This window comes from Salvelinus fontinalis, chromosome 3 (genome assembly GCF_029448725.1).
Source record: "Salvelinus fontinalis isolate EN_2023a chromosome 3, ASM2944872v1, whole genome shotgun sequence".
NCBI lineage: Eukaryota > Metazoa > Chordata > Actinopteri > Salmoniformes > Salmonidae > Salvelinus > Salvelinus fontinalis.
In genome coordinates, this window is record NC_074667.1 from 16,768,056 (window position 1) to 16,790,354 (window position 22,299).

Sequence of the window (22,299 nt, forward strand, 5' to 3'; positions counted from 1 at the left end):
TCCTGAATATGTTTCTGTTTCGGCCAACTGCTTCCTTCAATAACGTTTCTATAGAAAAGGCAAATGAATTATGTTTGTACAATGGGAAATCTGTTGGTTGATTAGTGAACCAGTGTACACAGGGGTTGCTAATGTATTTGGCTATTTTAGCATTGTTTAAAAGCTAAAGGACTTTACAAAGCAGAAAGACATAAGGCAAGACCAGACAGCGTGTATAAACCCTCATTCTTGCCAGCGTACAATGACAAACAGAAGATACAGTTTAGTTTTGAGCAATGAATATCAGATATTACAGACAGTATTGTATCACCATTTTATAGTATTATCATTGATACAGTCACATATGCATTAACATCTATCTGACTTTAGAGACAACCATAGAAGCTCCAGCCTGACTCTGTCGGTCATGGTTCGAACATAAACCAGTTGGAACGGAGACAGAAGCAACACTCAAGCCAACGATTTACGAGGGAGTTAAGAGACGTCCTTATCACTGTCTGGGAGACTGATAGGGGGATGGTTCCTTCCACTCCAATGTTGACTGATGTCGTTGCAGGCGACCACTCGGGTAGTGCAGTCCCCCTCGACCATCACGGTCTTGGAGATTTCCGAGACACTTCCTCAAGAATGATAATCATGGGAGAAATGTTTATTTAGCACATGGAGGCCTCCTCCACTGATCTGAGCCAACCCAATGAACACAAACAGGCAGCAACAGGCAGCCCAATTCTGATCTTTTTTACACTAATTGGTCTTTTGACCAATCACATCAGATCTTTTCACATCAGATATTTCTCAGAGCTGATCTGATTGGCCAAAAGACCAATTAGTGAAAAAAATATCAGAATTGGGCTGCCTGTCGAAATTCAGCCAACGTCTGGTTGTGACTGACGTTGGCAAACACTGGATTAAGGCTAGGATTCAAACAAACCACAAGGGCAGACTTTTAAAGTCAAATGCTGTACAATGTTGGCGTATTGTTATGTATCATATGTATTTCACCATCTGCTCACTCTTTCTTTAATGTTGTCTGACAATGCCACATGGAAAGCAAGCTTCTAAACTTTTACTCTGGGATTGAATTTCCATTATGAGACATGTTACTGTAGGATCTTTCAGCCTCTCAAACTGTACAAATTACACAAACTACAGCAGAATCCCTCTAAGACTTCATTCTTTTCCCAGAATGAACTCCACATATTGTTAAGGGCATGGCATTACGTATGGGGCTTTGAACAAGGGTTCTCGTCATCAACATGTGGCAAATTAAAGCTGTAAGAGCTTTTGATGTGTTTCTGCAGAAGTCAGATCCTTCCGATTGATAAGCTGGTAATCAGCGGAGGCTGATCTGAGATCTGGCGTTAGAGGGGAGTCCCGTAACAAAGGCCTTTACGAGGTCATTAAAGACACTGCAAATGCACTCCCCTCTCCATAAACTCCACAGCCTGCAGTGAAAACATTCTCAAACTATTGCCAACATTTCCTCCCATTTTCAATAATCACTCCAATTCACTCCCTGCAGGGAAATGAAACCAACGAGAACCGAGAGAAAATCTATTAACTAAGGCTTCAGGGACTAGTTAATGGACTATTATAGGAGGAGAAACTCTGCGTATTCAAAGAATCATTGCTATTAAGTATTATTAGAGCTGTCATATAGAGATTGGTAGAATCTGTTTGAAGTACACTATAAAGAATGACAGCGCTGGGACGTTGGCAAAGTATACTCAAACAGATAATCTGTGAAGGAAGAATACTACAAGGACTCAGTGATATACGTTTGAAGTTGAAGTTGATCTATTATTGAAATAGTTTGTTTTTGCTGTTTTCATATGTTCAAAGTTCAATGCACAACAAAGTATCACAGACGCAATTCATGGTTTTCTCCAAAATGATAATACAAAATAATAAACTGGGTAACAAATAAAAATGAAATGTGAGTGCACTCAATTTTCTCAGTTCAGTTCAGTTCCTACCACGATGTACCAGTCAAATGTCCCTCTAGAGATAAGGTGATGATGAGGATTGTAGAAGCTGCAGATGACGAGCCTCTGTAAAATGATCATCAATATCAAAAGCATTCATGCTTATGTAAATATCTTTACTGGTTTAGATCCTAAATATTATGTACACCTTAGTTATTCATCAAGACAGGTATAGAACTTAGCTAGCATAAAGCTAGCTAACTCACCATGATTCTTTGTTCACACCATCAAAGGAAAAGACTCCCAATTATCTTCTGGTTCAGCACACTGATTATCTAAGCACTTGATTCTTCTGTAGTAGTAATTATATACTTTACAACTTTGGTTTCTAGTTGGTTTCTACATTTCTTTCTGCTTCAAAGTTTGTGGGTGCTCTTCTCCAAAGGCAAGATGGAAAGAGAGCGAGATCGTTCAGACTCTAGGGGTTGCCAACAAACTCCAACCCATAAGATTTGTGTAAAGAAATTAACTTTATGCTGTCAGTACCTGCAATTGGGCACTATAATTACTTTTAAAAATACGTACCAGTCAAAAGTTTGGACACACCTACTCATTCAAGGGTTTTTCTATATTTTTACTATTTTCTAAATTGTAGAATAATAGTGAAGACATTAAAACTATGAAATATCACACGTGGAATCATGTAGTAACCAAAAAAGCTTTAAGCAAATCAAAATAGATTTTAGATTCTTCAAAGTAGCCACCCGTTGCCTTGATGACAGCTTTGCACACTCTTGGCATTCTCTCAACCAGCTTCATGAGGTAGTCACCTGGAATGCATTTAAATTCATTTGTGGAATTTCCTTCCTTCTTAATACGTTTGAGCCAATTATAAGTATTGGCCCCGTGTGGCTCAGTTGGTAGAGCATGGCGCTTGCAACGCCAGGGTTGTGGGTTCGATTCCCACGGGGGGCCAGTACAAAAAAAAAGTATGAATTATGTACTTGTAAGTTGCTCTGGATAAGAGCGCCTGCTAAATGACTTAAATGTAAATGTATTGTGACAAGGTAGGGGTGGTATACAGAAGATAGCCCTATTTGGTAAAAGACCAAGTCCATATTATGGCAAGAACAGCTCAAATAAGCAAAGAGAATCGACAGTCCATCATTATTTTAAGACATGAAGGTCAGTCAATGTAGAAAATTTGTGCAGTCGCAAAAACCATCAAGCGCTGTGATGAAACTGGCTCTCATGAGGACCGCCACAGGAAAGGAAGACCCAGAGTTACCTTTACTGCAGAGGATAAGTTCATTAGAGTTAACTGCACCTCAGATTGCAGCCCAAATAAATGCTTCACAGAGTTTAAGTAGCAGACACATCTCAACATCAACTGTTTAGAGGAGACTGTATGAATCAGGCCTTCATGGAATTGCTGCAAAGAAAGCACTACTAAAGGACACCAATAAGAAGAAGAGACTTGCTTGGGCCAAGAAACACAAGCAATGGACATTAGACCGGTGGAAATCTGTCCTTTGGTCTAAAGAATCCAAATATGCAATGTGCCTTTGTGAGACGTAGAGCAGGTGCACGGATAATCTCGAATGGTTCCCACCGTGAAGCATGGAGGAGGAGATGTGATGGTGTGGGGGTGTCTTTGCTGGTGACACTGTCTGTGATTTATTTAGATTTCAAGGCACACTTAACCAGCATGGCTACCACAGTATTCTGCAGCGATACGCCATCCCATCTGGTTTGCGCTTAGTGAAAATATAATTTGTTTTTCAACAGGACAATGACCCAACACACCTCCAGGCTGTGTAAGGGCAATTTGACCAAGATGGAGAGGGATAAGGGGTGCATCAGATGACCTGGCCTCCACAAGCACCCGACCTCAACACATTTGAGATGGTTTGGGATGAATTGGACCGCAGAGTCAAGAAAAAGCAGCCAACAAGTGCTCAGCATATGTGGGAACTCCTTCAAGACTGTTGGAAAAGCATTCCAGGTGAAGCTGTTTGAGAGAATGCCAAGAGTGTCATCAAGGCAAAGGGTGGCTACTTTGAAGAATCTCAAATATAACATATATTTTGATTTGTTTAACAAATGTTAATTTGTGTTGTTAATTTGTGTTGTTAATGTTAATAATTTTGATGTCTTCACTATTATTCTACAATGTAGAAAATAGTACAAATAAAGAAAAACCCTTGAAGGAGTAGGTGTGCCCAAACTTTTAACTGGTAGTGTGTATCTTTACATTACTTTTTTGATTGATTTCCCACAATGTTATAAGTCAGAAGACAGCAATCCAGACCTTCCTAGGACCATGTAAATGTCCTATGTCGAATTAACTTGTTTTTGCCTCCCTCTGAAGGTTGGCTGCATCACTCCATCCGTTTCTATCACTTCACTGCAGCTTTACGTCAAAGGGGCGGCCCTTAGAAAAACATTTATCCAGCTCGACTGCTTCGTGGCAAATAGTGATGCACACTATTTAAATGGCCCAAATGTTGATTTAGACATTCACTAATTTAACAGATTTTGACTATCACTAATGTCATGATATGTTTGGTAAATAGTAAAGAAGGTGTATTATTTTGAGTGGATGTTCCTAAACCAGATAACTATACAGTGCATTCAAAAAGTATTCAGACCCCTTCACCTTTTCCACATTTTGTTACGTTACAGCATTACTCTGAAAATGGATTAAATCGATTTCTTCCCTCATCAATCTACACACAATACTCCATAATAGCAAAGCGGAAACAGGTTTTTAGACATTTTTGCAAATGTATGAAAATTTAAATACAGAAATAGCTTATTTATATAAGTATTCAGACCCTTTGCTATGAGACTCAAAATTTAGCTCAGGTGCATCCTGTTTCAATTGATCCTCCTTGAGATGTTTCTACAACTTGATTGGGTCCACCTGTGGTAAATTCAGTGTATTGGACATGATTTGGAAAGGCACACACCTGTCTATATAAGATCCCACAGTTGACAGTGCATGTCAGAGAAAAAGCAAGCCATGAGGTCGAAGGTATTGTCCGTAGAGCTCAGAGACAGGATTGTGTCGAGGCACAGATCTGCGGAAGGGTACAAAGGTCCCCAAGAACACAGTGGCCTCCATCATTCTTAAAAGTTTGGAACCACCAAGACTCTTCCTAGAGCAGTCCACCCGGCCAAACTGAGGGAGGTGACCAAGAACCCGATGTTCCCAGAGTTCCTCTGTGGGGATGGGGGAACCTTCCAGAAGGACAACCATCTCTATAGGACTCCACCAATCAGGCCTCTATGGACGAGTGGCCATGCAGAAGCCACTCCTCAGTAAAAGGCACATGACAGCCCGCTGAGACGTTGCCAAAAGGACTCAGATCATGAGAAACAAGATTCTCTCGTTTGATGAAACCAAGATTTAACTCTTTGGCCTGAATGCCAAAATTCACAACTGGAGGAAAACAGGCATCACCCCTACGGTGAAGCATTGTGGTGGCAGCATTATGATGCGTGGATGTTTTTCAGCGGCAGGGACTGGGAGACTGGTCAGGATCGAGGGAAAGATGAACGGAGCAAATTACAGAGAGATCTTTGATGAAAACCTGCCCCAGAGCGCTCAGTACCTCAGACAGGACAACGACACTAAGCACACAGCCAAGACAGCGCAGGAGTGGCTTCGGGCCACTCAAGGACAAGTCTCTGAATATCCTTGAGTGGCCCAGCCAGAGCCCGGACTTGAACTCAATCTAACATCTCTGGAGAGACCTGAAAATAGCTGTGCAGCGACGCTCCCCATCTACAGAGAAGGATGTGAGTAACTCCCCAAATACAGGTGTGCCAAGCTTGATATTTCAGGTTTGTATTTTTAATAAATTTAGATATTGATATTGATCTCATCCCGTCAGTAGAGGATGCCTGGATATTTTTTTTAAATGCCTTCCTCACCATCTTGAATAAGCATGCCCCATTCAAGAAATTTAGAACCAGGAACAGATATAGCCCTTGGTTCTCTCCTGACCTGACTGCCCTTAACCAACAGAAAAACATCCTATGGCGTTCTGCATTAGCATCGAACAGCCCCCGTGATATGCAACTTTTCAGGGAAGCTAGAAACCAGTATACACAGGCAGTTAGAAAAGCCAAGGCTAGCTTTTTCAAGCATAAATTTGCTTCCTGCAACACAAACTCAAAAAAGTTCTGGGACACTGTAAAGTCCATGGAGAATAAGAACACCTCCTCCCAGCTTCCAACTGCACTGAAGATAGGAAATACTGTCACCACCGACAAATACACTATAATTGAGAATTTCAATAAGCATTTTTCTACGGCTGGCCATGCTTTCCACCTGGCTGCCCCTACCCCGGTCAACAGCACTGCCCTCCCCTCTGCTACTCGCCCAAGCCTTCCCCACTTCTCTTTCTCCCAAATACAGTCAGCTGATGTTCTGAAAGAGCTGCAAAATCTGGACCCTTACAAATCAGCCGGGCTAGATAATCTGGACCCTTTCTTTCTAAAACTATCTGCTGAAATTGTTGCCACCCTTATTACCAGCCTTTTCAACCTCTCTTTCGTGTCGTCTGAGATTCCCAGAGATTGGAAAGCAGCTGCAGTTATCCCCCTCTTCAAAGGGGGAGACACTCTAGACCCAAACTGCTACAGACCTATATCTATCCTACCCTGCCTTTCTAAGGTCTTCGAAAGCCAAGTCAACAAACAGATTACCGACCATCTCGAATCCCACCATACCTTCTCCGCTATGCAATCTGGTTTCAGAGCTGGTCATGGGTGCACCTCAGCCACACTCAAGGTCATAAACGATATCTTAACCGCTATCGATAGGAAACAGTACTGTGCAGCCATATTCATTGACCTGGCCAAGGCTTTTGACTCTGTCAATCACCACATCCTCATCGGCAGACTCGACAGCCTTGGTTTCTCTAATGATTGCCTCGCCTGGTTCACCAACTACTTCTCTGATCGAGTTCAGTGTGTCAAATCGGAGGGTCTGTTGTCCGGACCTCTGGCAGTCTCTATGGGGGTGCCACAGGGTTCAATTCTTGGACCGACTCTCTTCTCTGTATACATCAATGATGTCGCTCTTGCTGCTGGTGAGTCTCTGATCCACCTCTACGCAGACGACACTATTCTGTATACTTCTGGCCCTTCTTTTGACACTGTGTTAACAACCCTCCAGGCGAGCTTCAATGCCATACAACTCTCCTTCCATGGCCTCCAATTGCTCTTAAATACAAGTAAAACTAAATGCATGCTCTTCAACCGATCGCTGCCTGCACCTGCCCGCCTGTCCAACATCACTACTCTGGACGGCTCTGACTTAGAATATGTGGACAACTACAAATACCTAGGTGTCTGGTTAGACTGTAAACTCTCCTTCCAGACTCACATCAAGCATCTCCAATCCAAAGTTAAATCTAGAATCGGCTTCCTATTCCGCAACAAAGCATCCTTCACTCATGCTGCCAAACATACCCTTGTAAAACTGACCATCCTACCAATCCTCGACTTCGGTGATGTCATTTACAAAATAGCCTCCAAAACCCTACTCAATAAATTGGATGCAGTCTATCACAGTGCCATCCGTTTTGTCACCAAAGCCCCATATACTACCCACCACTGCGACCTGTACGCTCTCGTTGGCTGGCCCTCGCTTCACACTCGTCGCCAAACCCACTGGCTCCAGGTCATCTACAAGACCCTGCTAGGTAAAGTCCCCCCTTATCTCAGCTCGCTGGTCACCATAGCAACGCCCACCCGTAGCACGCGCTCCAGCAGGTATATCTCTCTGGTCACCCCCAAAACCAATTCTTCCTTTGGCCGCCTCTCCTTCCAGTTCTCTGCTGCCAATGACTGGAACGAACTACAAAAATCTCTGAAACTGGAAACACTTATCTCCCTCACTAGCTTTAAGCACCAGCTTTCAGAGCAGCTCATAGATTACTGCACCTGTACATAGCCCATCTATAATTTAGCCCAAACAACTACCTCTTTACCTACTGTATTTATTCATTTTGCTCCTTTGCACCCCATTATTTCTATCTCTACTTTGCACCTTCTTCCACTGCAAACCAACCATTCCAGTGTTTTTTTTTACTTGCTATATTTTATTTACTTCGCCACCATGGCCTTTTTATATTTTTATTTATTTATATATATTTTTTGTTTGCCTTCACCTCCCTTATCTCGCCTCACTTGCTCATATTGTATATAGACTTATTTTTCACTGTATTATTGACTGTATGTTTGTTTTACTCCATGTGTAACTATGTGTTGTTGTATGTGTCGAACTGCTTTGCTTTATCTTGGCCAGGTCGCAATTGTAAATGAGAACGTGTTCTCAATTTGCCTACCTGGTTAAATAAAGGTGAAATAAAATAAAAAATAAATAAATAAACATTTGCAAACAAATACTAAAATCAGTTTTTATGGGGTATTGTGTGTAGATTGATGAGGGTAAAAAATATTTCAATACATTTTAGAACAAGGCTGCAACGTAACAAAATGTTGAAAAAGTCAAGGGGTCTGAATATTTTCCGAATGCACTGTAAATAAACAATTCCAGGTGAAAGCCAAAGGTCATATTTTTCTAGGGGGGGGGGGACTACTACATTAATAAAATATTGCCCTCTTGCTAGATTGATGACTAAAGCCATTGCGAAACAGGGCTGTCAGCACAACTGGTTAAATAAGGACTTTCTTGTTTTGTGAAAACATTAGAGAATGTCTAAAATAGCATGGTGTGTGGTCCCAGTAAAAAAATGTTAACCTTTATTTTACTAGGCAAGTCAGTTACGAATAAATTCTTATTTACAATGATGGCCTAGGAACAGTGGTTTAACTGCCTTGTTCAGGGGCAGAACAACAGATTTGTACATTTTCAGCTCGGGGATTCGATCTAGCAACCTTTCGGTTACTGGCCCAACACTCTAAAGAGCATTGTAATTTATAATGAAGGACAGGGAAATCAGCAGGTGCAAAGTAGCAAGCATATCCATGTTCTGTCACGTTCCTGACCTTATTTCCTTTGTTTTGTATTTGTTTAGTTGGTCAGGACGTGAGCTGGGTGGGCATTCTATGTTATGTGTTTCTATGTTGGGTTCATGTTCAATTAGCCTGATATGGTTCTCAATCAGGGGCAGGTGTTTTACGTTTCCTCTGATTGAGAACAATATTTAGGTAGGCTGTTCTCACTGTTTGGTTGTGGGTGATTGTTCCTGTGTCAGTGTTTGTGCCACACGGGACTGTTTCGTTTGTTAGTTTGTTCCTGTTCGTGCGTTCTTCGTTGTCTGTAAGTTCTCATGTTCAGGTCTGTTTACGTCGTTTGTTAAGAGTTTTTCCGTCTTCGTCTTTCGTTAATAAATCAAACATGTATTCTACCCAAGCTGCATTTTGGTCCAATCCATGAACGTTACATGTTCATATTGAAAGTTTATGGTTCCATTACAGTATGTCACTAGAAAGCCCTCATCTTATGAGGTGGTGGGAATCCAGAGTGGCGCAACAGTCTAAGGCACTGCATCTCAGTGCTAGATGGTTCGAATCCAGGCTGTATCACAACCGTCTGTAGGGCCGTGCACAATTGGCCCAGTGTCGTTCGGGTTTGGCTGGTGTAGGCCGTCATTGTAAATAAGAATTAGTTCTTAACTGACTTGCCTAGTTAAATATTTGTATTTATTTTCTAACTGTGAGGGCTTGCACATCGTAAATGTGATTTCCCCTCTTGGCAAGTGGCAGAATCTTCACTCAGTACAACCTGGGGCCCGACCATATCTCAAGCTCTTTCAAATAGGACATACAATCACCGATCCCTGTGTCTTTGATGGTGGCAGAGCTCTTTTCCAGAGAAGCCTTTGGACCACAGCCATAAAAAAAGCTGAAACTTCAAATGGCTTCTGCCTTCTCCATTCTCTCTCTCCCCATTCTTTGGAGCCGATCTACACTTTCTGTAGCCAGTGATTCGTGCTGGCTATCAGGGAAAGAGCACTCTGCCACATCAAAGGGAGACTCCACTCTGTCCATACCAGGCTGGGTCCCACGAATGGGAGCCTCATTTGAAGTCAGTCATTTGGCAGCAAGCTAAACAACCTGCTGTTAACTACCTCACTTACTGGTGTTTACAAGGAAACATGTAAATTAAATATTATTCTCCACAAACACTGATGCATTGAGAGCGTTAGGATATTCAGTAGGAAAAAGTCAAATACAACTGTAAAATTTTTGTTGAAGGTTGGGTAAAATACCTCCATTTTCTGCAGTGATTTGATATGGTGAACCCAGAAAGTCAAGAGTCATCCTCCTCTCTCCCGTTGAGGTGAGGCAGTCTTGAGCTCTTTTATTTGACCCTTTGCATGTTTTTATCGAAGTGGGAGGTACAACGCACACAGTCGATTTGCACATGCTCAAACTCACTCACATACACACACACACAGTACTTTATTCTTCTTTTCATAATTTGTTCGATGGATCCCCATAAGCATAATCCCAATTAATCCAATTGAACTGGTGTTCACACTCCAGAATGCAGAATATAGATTAGAACTGAGTTATTTCAAAGCAATTCATTTCCATTTCTTCTTCTGGGTCGGTTTCTCATTGGTTGAGCACAGTTATAATTTACTTATAGGGCCAATTATAGTGGAAATAATGAAACGTTCATTTGGTTCATTAAAGTAATTCTCCTGAGATATGATTTTCAAAAGCAGCACAGTAACAAAAAATGTGCACATTGTTCATGCTTGATTACCGTTGTTACTCTTGTGCAGCATTGTAATGATGATGAATGTAGACCGTAGGGGAGAGTGGGGTAAGTTGAGCCTTTTTTACTTTAAGCATCACTCCGTCAAGGGAAATATAATATTATTTTTACAAAGATATCTACATACAGTGCATTTGGAAAGTATTCAGACCCCTTGACTTTTTCCACATTTTGTAACGTTACAGCCTTATTCTAAAGTGGAGTATGGCCTGAATGCCATCCTTTAGAATGCACTGTAAATTTCATGATGTTGTGTATAGCTGGAAATAATCAAAATTCATGTAAACATTACAGTTTTGAAAACATAGCTTGTACAACAAAAGTGGTCTCTAGTTGAGCCAAGGGACAGGTTAAGTTAAGCCGCCTATACATTTCTGTATTAAATGAAATATTACCACTACCTTTGTAAAACCATGTTTATATTTATTTCTCAAACACAATTCAACACAATCACACAATCACTTTTTTGTCTTTTAATCATTTTAAACATATTTTAACACAGGCTTAACATACACTTCATACTTTTTAACCTTTTTAACATAAGCTAGGCCCTGTTGTTACTTCATTTCCCAGCGATAATGTCTTGCATTACGCCTGGGAAGAAAATACTTCAATTTGCTCAATTTGCCATTTACTCAATTTGCCACAATGGTTCCACCATTGGCTCAACTTACCCCAAGGCAAACACAACTACAAGGATGCACTTTCATGCTAGGTTTAGGACCTCCTACTTAAGCTTATAGAGACCCCAACTGATGTATAGAGCAATGTTTAAATGATTTACTTTGGTTTAGATAGAAGCGTAATGAAACCTCGGACACAATAAATCCATTTGACTGGCTGAAAATCAGTTTTTCTAACCTAACTTGTTTACCACTTTTCCCATGTGTTTTTTTTCTTCACAGACCTAAAATATTTGGTCAAATTATACATTTTGTGTATGGTTTCCTTGAAACAAGGGTCTCTCAACTTACCACTTTGGCTCAACTTACCCCACTCTCCTCTATACGGATTCCATTTTAACTTTTGTTGTTGGTTATTTCATTAATTGGAAGCAAGCACAGGGAGATTCAGCCAAAACACCAGTTGTAAGCTAATGTTTTATGTGATCAAAATAAGGGAAACTTGCGTGTGGTCTACATTCACCATTGCTCACTGAGGCCCACTGCACTTTGCTTTGCTCTTGGTCCTCTTTCTCAACTCACAATATCAGAATCATATATTTGGCTCCCGATTGGCGCAGCGGTCTAAGGCACTGCATCTCAGTGCAAGAGGGTGTCACTACAGTCCCTGGTTCAAATCCAGGCTATATCACATCCGGCTGTGATAGGGAGTCCCATAGAGCCCAGTGTTGGCTGGGGTAGGCCGTCATTGTAAATAAGAATTTGTTCTTAACTGACTTGCCTAGTTAAATAAAATAAAAAGTACAGGTATCTGCTCTTACCTTCTGCAGCCACTGCGTGTTGTTCTCCATGGCCGTCTCCAGGTGCTGCAATTTCTGTGCAGACCAGTCACTCTCTCCAGGGGGTGGTGTGTCTCTTTGAACCATGTCGGTGCTGCCGTATTGGTCCGGGCTGGCCTGACAGCGCTCCATCTCTGGTAGGATGAAGGTGTAGCTGCAGTGGCCGTGCTGGACACGATGGAGCCCCCTGCGCTTTTCTCCTCTGCGCCTCTGCCCTCTACCTCCACTAGCACCCACTACGCTAGCCCCCATTACCCCAGCCGCCAGCATCAGCCCCCAACCCAACAGGATTTTCCTCATGGTAGTAGCACCTGTGCCGAGGTGTGATACAAGTGTCCCCTCCCCCCCACTTCACTCACTCACTCACTTGAGATATGGATGCACATGGTTCCAAGCAGAAAAAGGAGAGGAAGCCCTTGTGTTCTCTTCTTCTTAATTTAGATGTATTTTGACTGTGCTTTGGTTCTTATTATTCTTGATAAAGTCCTGTTTTTCTCCCTGCAGGTCCCTGCAACAGCAAATGAGTCCCTATTTCCTCTAAACTTTCCCTGGCCCCTGTGCTACGTAAGTGAACAGACACAAACATTGACCCCTAAATAGCCACAGAGAAAGAGTCAGGGAGGGGGAGAGAGACAGAAAGAGAACAAGAGAGTGAGAGAGAGAGTGAGGGAGTAGCTCCAAATGAGTCTCAATCTTCAATGTCCAAAAAAAGGGAGAAATGCTTTCCTCCCATCCCACTCCAGTGGGTCGAGTTTCAGAAATGGCCAAAGGGAAATAGTTCTGCCCCCTCTTATCTGAGGGTTGGGGGGAGGGGGAGAGCTGAGGGAGGTCTATTAGAACACCCCGTCTCTCTGCTCCACTAATCCGCTCTGTCCACTCTGGGGCTAAAGATGCCATGTATGGTCTCTCCCCGATTCAGCACAGGTTAGGAAACATACATAAGTAAAAGTAAATCCACATGAAGCAGGGCTTGTTGTTTTTTTTTTCCTAAGGCACTTTTGGTCACTTTTCACTGTTTTCTGAAGTATTGATTAATTCACATACATCTAAACTTTTGAGAGCAAGCCAAATTAGCATATGCTTATCAGTCAGCTAAATTAAAATTTGTAATTTTGCAATTTCCTGAATAAAACGTTTAACTTGTTGAAGCTTGAACTTACACAACATCAGTTGTAATAGAGTATACACCCTCATCCAGTTCTACTGTAGTCAGCAAATATACTATAGCATGTAGCTCATTGGTGAAACCATTTTTCGTATAATGCACCTCTTTGCCCTTTATTTATTTTCTACATGATCCTTATTTTTGGCATAGTTTGTCTTGTATCTTATGTTGCGGCTGTTGCAGTCCTTAGGGAGAGAGGTCACACGGAGTGACTTTTTGCCCTGCCTAAAATGATTCTCATGAGAACTGGGAGAGAAGCCTGGTGAAGGTTCTTAAATATTCTATTTTGACTGAAATCAGGACTTTCAGCAAGTGAAAATCATAAACTATCCCTTTCACCTTTCCTGTGGGAACATTAGTGATATATTTTATTCTGCATTCTTTTTCAACTCTTGCATGTGGTGGTCATCATGCTGTTTGGTGTCTTTTTATGTTGATTTTTACTTGGTTGTTTTACAGCGAAGTCATAGCCCTTATTTCAAATCACACTCCGACAGCGCTGACTCCAAGTCAATCTTCAGTGGCCTGAATCGTGGTAGGATGTGGAGGAGAAGGTGAAGGAGGAGGAGGTAGGATTTCTATTGCCTTGATTGCTGTCTGGGGAGCAGAGCAGAGTCTCTATATCACACCCAAAGGACACATTCATAGCAACAGATTGAGACATGGAGTGAAAGGTTAACACCTTCACAATATGACTTCCTGTCTGACTGTTTCAACTGACCATTTTGTCAGTTCAAACTCTCCCTGGTAGTAAGACAAGATCTGCCAAATAAATCACAGGTTTTCTGTTTGGGATTGTGGAGTAGTAGTGTGATTTATTTTACTATTACGTGGTCATCCCTACTGCCTCTGGCCTGGCGGACTCACTAAACACAAATGCATCTTTTGTAAATAATGTCTGAGAGTTGGAGTGTGCTCCTGGCTATCTGTAAATTGTAAAAACAAGAAAATGGTGCCGTCTGCTTTGCTTAATATAAGGAATTTTAAGTGATTTATACTTTTACTTTCGATACTTAAGTATATTCTAATCCAAATACTTTTAGACTTTTACTCAAGTAGAATTTTACTGTCTGATGTTCACTACTTTTACTCAAGTATGACAATTTCATACTTTTCCCACTACTGTTGTGGACTGTAGGTCAGCATCTGTCAAAGTTTGTATTATAAATTTGATAATTTCATCTTTTCAAAATAAATTCCTTTCATTTTGTTGGTTGGTAATGCCTGGTAACCCTAAATCTCAATAATATTACATATGTGGCCGACCGCCTCGATTCGGTCTTTTGGAATAGTGTTTTTTACACTGGATACAAGTGTAGACTCAGCACTACAAAATTGTGTATCATACACTGCAGTTGAGGAACAATGGGAAAATAATTCTGCTTTGAAAGGTGATAAACTTGTAACCCTAATTTTGAGAAAATGGCCCTTGAATGTTTTGTTACACCTACTGGAGAAGTCTTCTTTGTCTACACCTATTCAGCATCGTTCACCACCTCTTAAGCCTTATCTCCACCATCTCTTTAAGGATTCACATGTGAAGCCATGTGCTAAACAGAGTGAGTAAGGTAGTGTAGTAAACAACCAAAGATTTCAAGACCAAAAGTGATAAAAGTAGTAGCCTACAATATTTTTAACTCCAGGTAAAAATACACTTTATCTAGTCCTTAGCCTATATCGTACTCTCTTTGGTTCAGGTCATGTTGTTCTTCACAATTTTATCTGGATATTGCTACTATGCAAATATGCAAGTAACCATTTCACTGTACCGTTTACACCTTCTGTATCCTGTGCATGTGACAAGTAAACTTTGATTTTGTTTGATATAGTGTGTTTTAACCAGAGATTATAATATTTTCTAATTATTAGAGGATGCTTACCCAGACACACGTGTCTAAAATGATGGGTCATGTAAAAGAAATGCTATAACCATCCCCCAGTCACCTCTAGCTAAGTGGATGGGTCACTATTGTCTAGACTATTGTACACATGTTCATGAAATACAATAGATGGCAGTAATCAACCCCAGACACACCTGACTAACTTGATGGGTCATGTAATCATCTGGCGAAGTGTAGTCTTTTGTTTAGACATGTAGCTAGCTAGCTAAACATTGAACAATAATCCCAACCCATAGCTACAGTACAAACTGATTGTCATAGCTAGCCACTATGCATGAAATGCTGTGGTATGAATCTGTAGGTAGCTAAAGCTTACCTACTAGGTTCAATATTAGCTAGCTAGCTAACATTAGGCTATAACCAGCAATGCAAAGTATTTCTGTGATACGAATAATATTACTACACAGATCATACACATAACATTAGCTAGTGAGCCAGGAAGCTAACGTTAGCTAGCAGTACACTTTAAATTGCAATGAAAATGACTTTAGAAACGTTTAATATCTGAAAATGTAGCTAGACTCTTACCCATATAAATGGATGAACGCTTCACGGCAGTGTGTTTTTTCCATTTGGTTTGTAGCTAGATACAGCTCATTTGGCCCGTTTGGCTGAATCACAAGAGACACCACCTGGTGAAGTAAGTTTAGTCTTTTTCAAGCAGCCATCTTATCTTCTACTGTAACTGTACCTCAGATGAGGTTGTTGGGAGAGCTATGGGAGGATGGGCATATTATAATGGCTGGAATGGAATTAATGGACCGGTATCAAACACATAAAACATATGGAAACCACGTTTTGACTTCATTCCACTCATTCCATTCCAGCAATTACAATGAGCCTGTCTTACTATAGCTCCTCCCACCAGCCTCCTCTGAGGTAGAGGTACAATAGAAGATAAGATGGCCTCTTGAAAAAAACTAAACTTACTTCACCAGGTGGTGTCTCTTGTGATTCTACCATTCTTTAAGGATTGTGAATGGCTGGGTCATAACCTGCCTTACAATTCGTAATGCTCTCCGCCTGCACATTCACCACTGGGGGGAAAGACTCACCACAGACTGGCAGTAACTTGAGAGGGTACCATAATATAAATGGCCTAGCTGCATGACATCCTCACTGTTTTGATTGTCTGAGTGTGATGATAAGGCTGATTTATTTTCCCGTTTTAGGTCTCAGCTCTTATGAATCAGTAGCATTTATAGACATGAGAGAAAAAATTTACTATAGGGTGGGGTACCTCGACAGCTTGGTAATTTCGTAGTCAATCTGCAATATATGACATTTACTTTTTGTCGCTCCATGGCAAAATACTGCACATGGCAATGATCATATATGGTGATATCTAATGAAATGTTCAGAAGTGCAACATTTAGATTTTTCTGACGTCAAATATTTTGTTTGGCAAGCCTAAATAATTTCAGGAGTAAAATGTTGCTTAACAAGTCACAATAAGTTGCATGAACTCACTCTGTGTGCCATAGTAGTGTTAAACATGATTTTTTAAATGACTACCTCATCTCTTTACCCCACACATACAATTATCTGTAACTTCCCTCAGTCGAGCAGTGAATATTAAACACAGATTCAACCACAAAGATCAGGGAGGTTTTCCAATACCTCACAAAGAAGCATGGTGAAGTTATTAATTACACGTTGGATGGTGTATCAATACACCCAGTCACTACAAAGATACAGGCGTCCTGCCTAACTCAGTTGCCAGAAAAAGGAAACTGCTCAGGGATTTCACCCAGAGGCCAATGGTGACTAAAACAGTTACAGAGTTTAATGGCTGTGATAGGAGAAAACTGAGGATGGATCAACAACATTGTAGTTATTCCACAATTCTAACCTAATTGACAGAGTGAAAAGAAGGAAGCTTGTACAGAATACATGTACACTGTTTGCCACAAGGCACTTAAGTAATACTGCAAAAATGTGGCAAAGCAATTAACTTTTTGTCCAAAATACAAAGTCTTGTGTGTTGGCAAATCCAATACAACACATCAATGAGTAACATTCTCCATATTTTCAAGTATAGTGGTGGCTGCATCATGTTATGGGTATGCTTGTAATTGTTAGGGACTGGGGAGTTTTCCAGTATAAAAAAGAAATGGAATGGAGCTAAGCACAGGCAAAATCCTAGAGGAAAACTTGGTTCAGTCTGCTTTCCACCAGACACTGGGAGATTAATTCAACTTTCAGCAGGACAATAACCTAAAACACAAGGCCAAATCTACACTGGAGTTGCTAACCAAGAAGACAGTGAATGTTCCTGAGTGGCCGAGTTACAGTTTTGACTTAAATCTACTTGAAAATCTAGTAATGATCAACAACTAATTAGACAGAGCTTGAATAATGGGCAAATGTTGCACTTTCCAGGTGTGGAAAGCTCTTAGAGACTTCCAAAGACTCCCAAAGTATTGACTCAGGGGTGTGAATAATTATGTAAATGAGATATTTCTGTATTTAATTTTAAATACATTTCTAAAAATATGTTTTCACTTGTCATTATGGGGTACAGCGTTGCTGTACAGCACTCATGGGTAAAGGCAGTCCACATTCTCTACACGTTAACCATATACTCACACACAGAGTGCGAAGCTGAACACTGCATGCCAGAAACACTTGGTTTGTTGTTTTTGACAAAAAATAACAAATCTTCGTAAGATATAAATAGTGAACATGTTTTTGGTTCGATTCTGTGACATGGTTAGCTTTTAACCTCTTGACGCTAGGTTTGTTATTTATTTTTTAACCTGTTTGGGCTGCAAGCTGAATATTGAAAAAACTGGAAAATGTGTGCACATTTTCAAACGGCCTCCTAAGAAACTTTTTATTTTCCAATATGCATATATTTACTACTGTTGGATAGATAACAGTCTGTAGTTTCTAAAAAGGTTTGAATTGTTTCTCTAAGTCGAACAGAAATATTTTTACAGCCATTTTCCCAGCCGAATTGAGATTTTCAAAATGCGATGTGTCTCTTTAAGACCTTCTCTATAAAAGGCCCTTTGACTTAGGACCATAGGGACACTTCACACGCCTTCCTCAGGCTGTAATGCGGAAGTGAGATTTGAAAGGAGTCGAATATCTCGTCCATGGACTGAATAACACACCTTCTTGTGAGACCTGCGCAGTTAAAAAAAAAATCCGGGCGCGAAGGATAATTTGGTCTCGGCTTCTGGAACAAGCTAGATAACGTTGAATATGATGCCTGACTACGATATTATTTGATACATGTCACAAAATCATCCTAAAGTATGTTTTTTCAATATACTTTAATTATATTATTGCAATTTATTCTGGACTTTAGATGTGTTACGACGGAAGAATTTTTTGAAGAAACGCTGTGTAGCGCCGCAATGCTATTGTGCTAGCTAACCAAAGAGGGAAATAATTCGTTCTGGAACCCAACTAAAGACTCTACTGGACATTGGACCCCGTTACAACATTCTGATGGAATATCAAGAAAGATAAGACCCAATTTGGGATGCTTTTTCATATATCTGTTGAGCTGTGTTGTGCTAAGTGGGCTAACTGTGCTAGGCTAGCGCTTGACCAATCCTAGTGCTGACTTATGCTAGCTTATGTTGTTAGCTAATATAACGATATATTGTGTTTTCGCTGTAAAACACTTCAAAAATCGGAAATGTTGGCTTTATTCACACGATATCTGTCTTTCATTAGTTATCCACCATATGTTTTTCTGAAATGTTTTATGAGGTGTAATTAGTAGCCGACGTTGGTGTATGTATTTTCTCTGGCTACTCCCGGCTGGATTCAGACTCTAGTTATGTGTTAGCATTTTTGGGTAGCATCAATGTAAAACTGATTTATAGCTAAAATATGCACTTTTTATGAACAAAACATAGATTTATTGTGTAACATGTTATTTGACTGTCATCTGAGGTAGTTTTTTCTGGGCTCTTTAGGTTGGTTTTAGTTTATTTCGGTTGGCTTGTGCATGCTACTTCAATCATAATTCATACTTCATAATCATATCCATACGTGTCTGTCCACTTTTGTATTTGGTGGTGAGCTAACATAAATATATGTGGTGTTTTCTCTGTAAAACATTTAAAAAATCGGACATGTTGGCTGGATTGACAAGATGTTTATCTTTCAAATGCTGTATTGGACTTGTTAATGTGTAAAAGTTAAATATTTAAAAAAAATAGATTTTGAATTTCGCGCCCTGCAGCTGTTGTCATTTTCGGCCGATTTCGGGCTTGCAGCCCTTAAATAACGTTTCCAAGGTAAACGGACTATTTCTCAGGTCCAGATCGTAGAAAATGCATATAATTCACAGATTGGGATGGAAAACACTCCAAAGTTTCCAAAACTTTCCAATGGCTTCCTCAGGCTGTGACCAGGCTTTAGACATAGTTTCAGGCTTTTATTTGGAAAAATGAGCGAGATTTTTCAAAAGTAGTCATGTGTCCTCAGATTAGGTCCTGCGCACGAGAGGGTAGCGCTCCATTTTCTTTTTCTCTCTTATTGAGTAGGTTACGGTCCGGTTGAAATATTATCGATTATGTTTGTTAAAAACAACCTGAGGATTGACTATAAAAAACATTTAACATGTTTCTACGACCATTACGAAATACTTTTTGGAATTTTCGTCGAATGGAACAAGGCTTTGGTTTTCTGAACATAACGCGCAACCCAAATGGCGTTTTTTTGTTATAAAAGTAATATTTATCGAACAAAAATAACATTTGTTGTGTAACTGGGAGTCTTGTGAGTGCAAACATCCGAAGATTATCAAAGGTAAGCGATTAATTTTACTGCTTTTCTGACTTTTGTGACCATGCTAATTTGGGGCTAGCTGTTCTAGCATTGATTGATACACTCACAAAAGCTTGGATTTCTTTCTCTGTAAAGCATATTTTCAAAATCTGACACGATAGGTGGATTAACAACAAGCTAAGCTGTGTTTTGGTATATTTTACTTGTGATTGCATGATTATAAATATTTTTTGTAATATTTTGCGCCCTGCAATTCAGCGGTTGTTTAGGAAAATGATCCCGTAAAAGGGATCCGTAGCGCAGAGAAGTTAACAGTTAGCACCGCTCGTTCATGTCCTGGAATCCCGCTTAACAGACAGGTTGAAGCCTGCTTGACAGAGCCGCTAACCTTAGCTAGCTAATCTGCTAGCTAAGCTGCTTGCCATCAAGCTAACGAAGCTAGTCCCCGATGAGTATTGCAATGGAGCCCTTTTTGTCTGGAAAAGTAAATGAACGGTTTTAGTGCTGTAGGAGCTGTATCTGCTAAGCTTTGTTTCGGGACAAACTGGATCACTCAGAGTTCCAACGCGGCAATTGTTTGCTTGCTGAGGATTATAGAATTGAAGTGGCTTCCTTTAACAAGCAGGTCGCCAGCCTATGTAGGAAACTGGGGAAAACGTAGACTGGAATGTTTACCTTTTCCACGCCGGTGCCTGGGCGACATTATCGCTTGTTGGATGCATCTCTGCCTTGGCGTTTGTCGTTGACCGACTGGTCGGTATTGCCCGTAGTTCGTTCGCCAGCGAAGCCTTCGACTGCCTTTCCTCCCACATCTGATAGCGGAGTCGAAAGAGCATGCCAATGAATGATGGTCGCATATCACGAGCCGTGGAAGCCAAAGACAGCGGTCTCTCGTAAAGCAGGCTACATTCGCAATGAGAGGCCCGGAGCGGATGCAAACAACGAATAGTTTCGCAGCCCTGGAGCCTGATCTTCCCGCACCTTCGTCGCTGGGGGTACCTGTGTCTGCGGCCGCTGTGCCCACTCCTTCCCCTAAAATTTCGAACTCGATATCGACAACCTTCTATCGCTGCCCTGGATCGAGCGGAGCTTCCCCATCTCTAGGATGCCTGCACAAGGTGCTGGGAGCTATGGAATCAAGTTATCCTGCCTCTTGCCCATCCTTAAAGGGTTCTTCAAATCCAGTGAAGCGAGGGAGTGGGCGGATTTCCTCATCCTTCTCGCCAGACGTGATTTTGGGCAGCTCCATAGGAGGAAACAGAGCTCGAGTATATGACATTACTAAGCTGCTTCTAAATATTCTACGCCAGGATATGGAAATCTATTTTATCGTTGTCCATGTGGGATTTAATGACATTATGAAGAGCAACCAGTCCGGAGCCTCCAGCGACAGCCTCCAGTCCGGAGCCTCCAGCGACGTTCTCCAGTCCGGAGCCTCCAGCGACGTTCTCCAGTCCGGAGCTTCCAGCGACGGCCTCCAGTCCGGAGCCTCCAGCGACGGCCTCCACTGTCACGCCCTGACCTTAGAGATCATTTTTATGTCTCAATTTTGGTTTGGTCAGGGCGTGAGTTGGCGTGGGCATTCTATGTTTTGTGTTTCTATGATTTTCTATTTCTATGTTTTGGCCGGGTATGGTTCTCAAGCAGGGACAGCTGTCTACCGTTGTCTCTGATTGAGAACCATACTTAGGTAGCTCTTTTTTCCACCTGTGTTTGTGGGAAGTTGACTTTTGTTTAGGGCACAGCCTGTAGCTTCATGGTTAGTTTTTGTAGTGTTTGTTGTTTTGTCGGCGTCATTTTTATCAATAGAGAAAATGTACGCTCACCACGCTGCACCTTGGTCCTCTTTTTCCAACGGCCGTGACATTCAAACTCAATCTGCATGACAGAGTGATCTCCAGCCTCGTCCTCGTCAACACTCACACCTGTGTTAACGAGAGAATCACTGACATGATGTCAGCTGGTCCTTTTGTAGCAGTGCTGAAATGCAGTGGAAATGTTTTTGGGAGATTCAGTTCATTTGCATGGCAAAGAGGGACTTTGCAATTCATTTGATCACTCTTCATAACATTCTGGAGTATATGCAAATTGCCATCATACAAACTGAGGCAGCAGACGTTGTGAAAATTAATATTTGTGTCGTTCTCAAAACTTTTGGCCACGACTGTACATCCACAGGTACACCTCCAATTGACTCAAATTATGCCAATTAGCCTATCAGAAGTTTCTAAAGCCATGACATCATTTTCTGGAATTTTCTAAGCACAGTTAAGTATGTAATCTTCTGACCCATTGGAATTGTGATACAGTGAATTATCAGTGAAATA

The 22,299-nt window shown here is 41.1% G+C and overlaps 1 protein-coding gene and 1 non-coding gene across 2 annotated transcripts in view; one reads left to right on the forward strand and one right to left on the reverse strand.

Annotated features, from left to right (window-relative positions):
- The window catches only part of angpt4 (angiopoietin 4), a 52,829-nt gene extending 39,929 nt beyond the window's left edge, over window positions 1–12,900 (reverse strand). The window contains exon 1 of the mRNA XM_055907855.1: window positions 12,137–12,900. Coding sequence (XP_055763830.1) covers window positions 12,137–12,454 — 318 coding nt within the window. The 5' untranslated portion in view covers window positions 12,455–12,900. The remainder of the gene's footprint in view (window positions 1–12,136) is intronic.
- trnaa-ugc (transfer RNA alanine (anticodon UGC)) lies at window positions 2,826–2,901 on the forward strand. The gene has a single exon. It is a non-coding gene; the product is annotated as a tRNA-Ala (tRNA).
- Window positions 12,901–22,299: the final 9,399 nt, after the last annotated feature.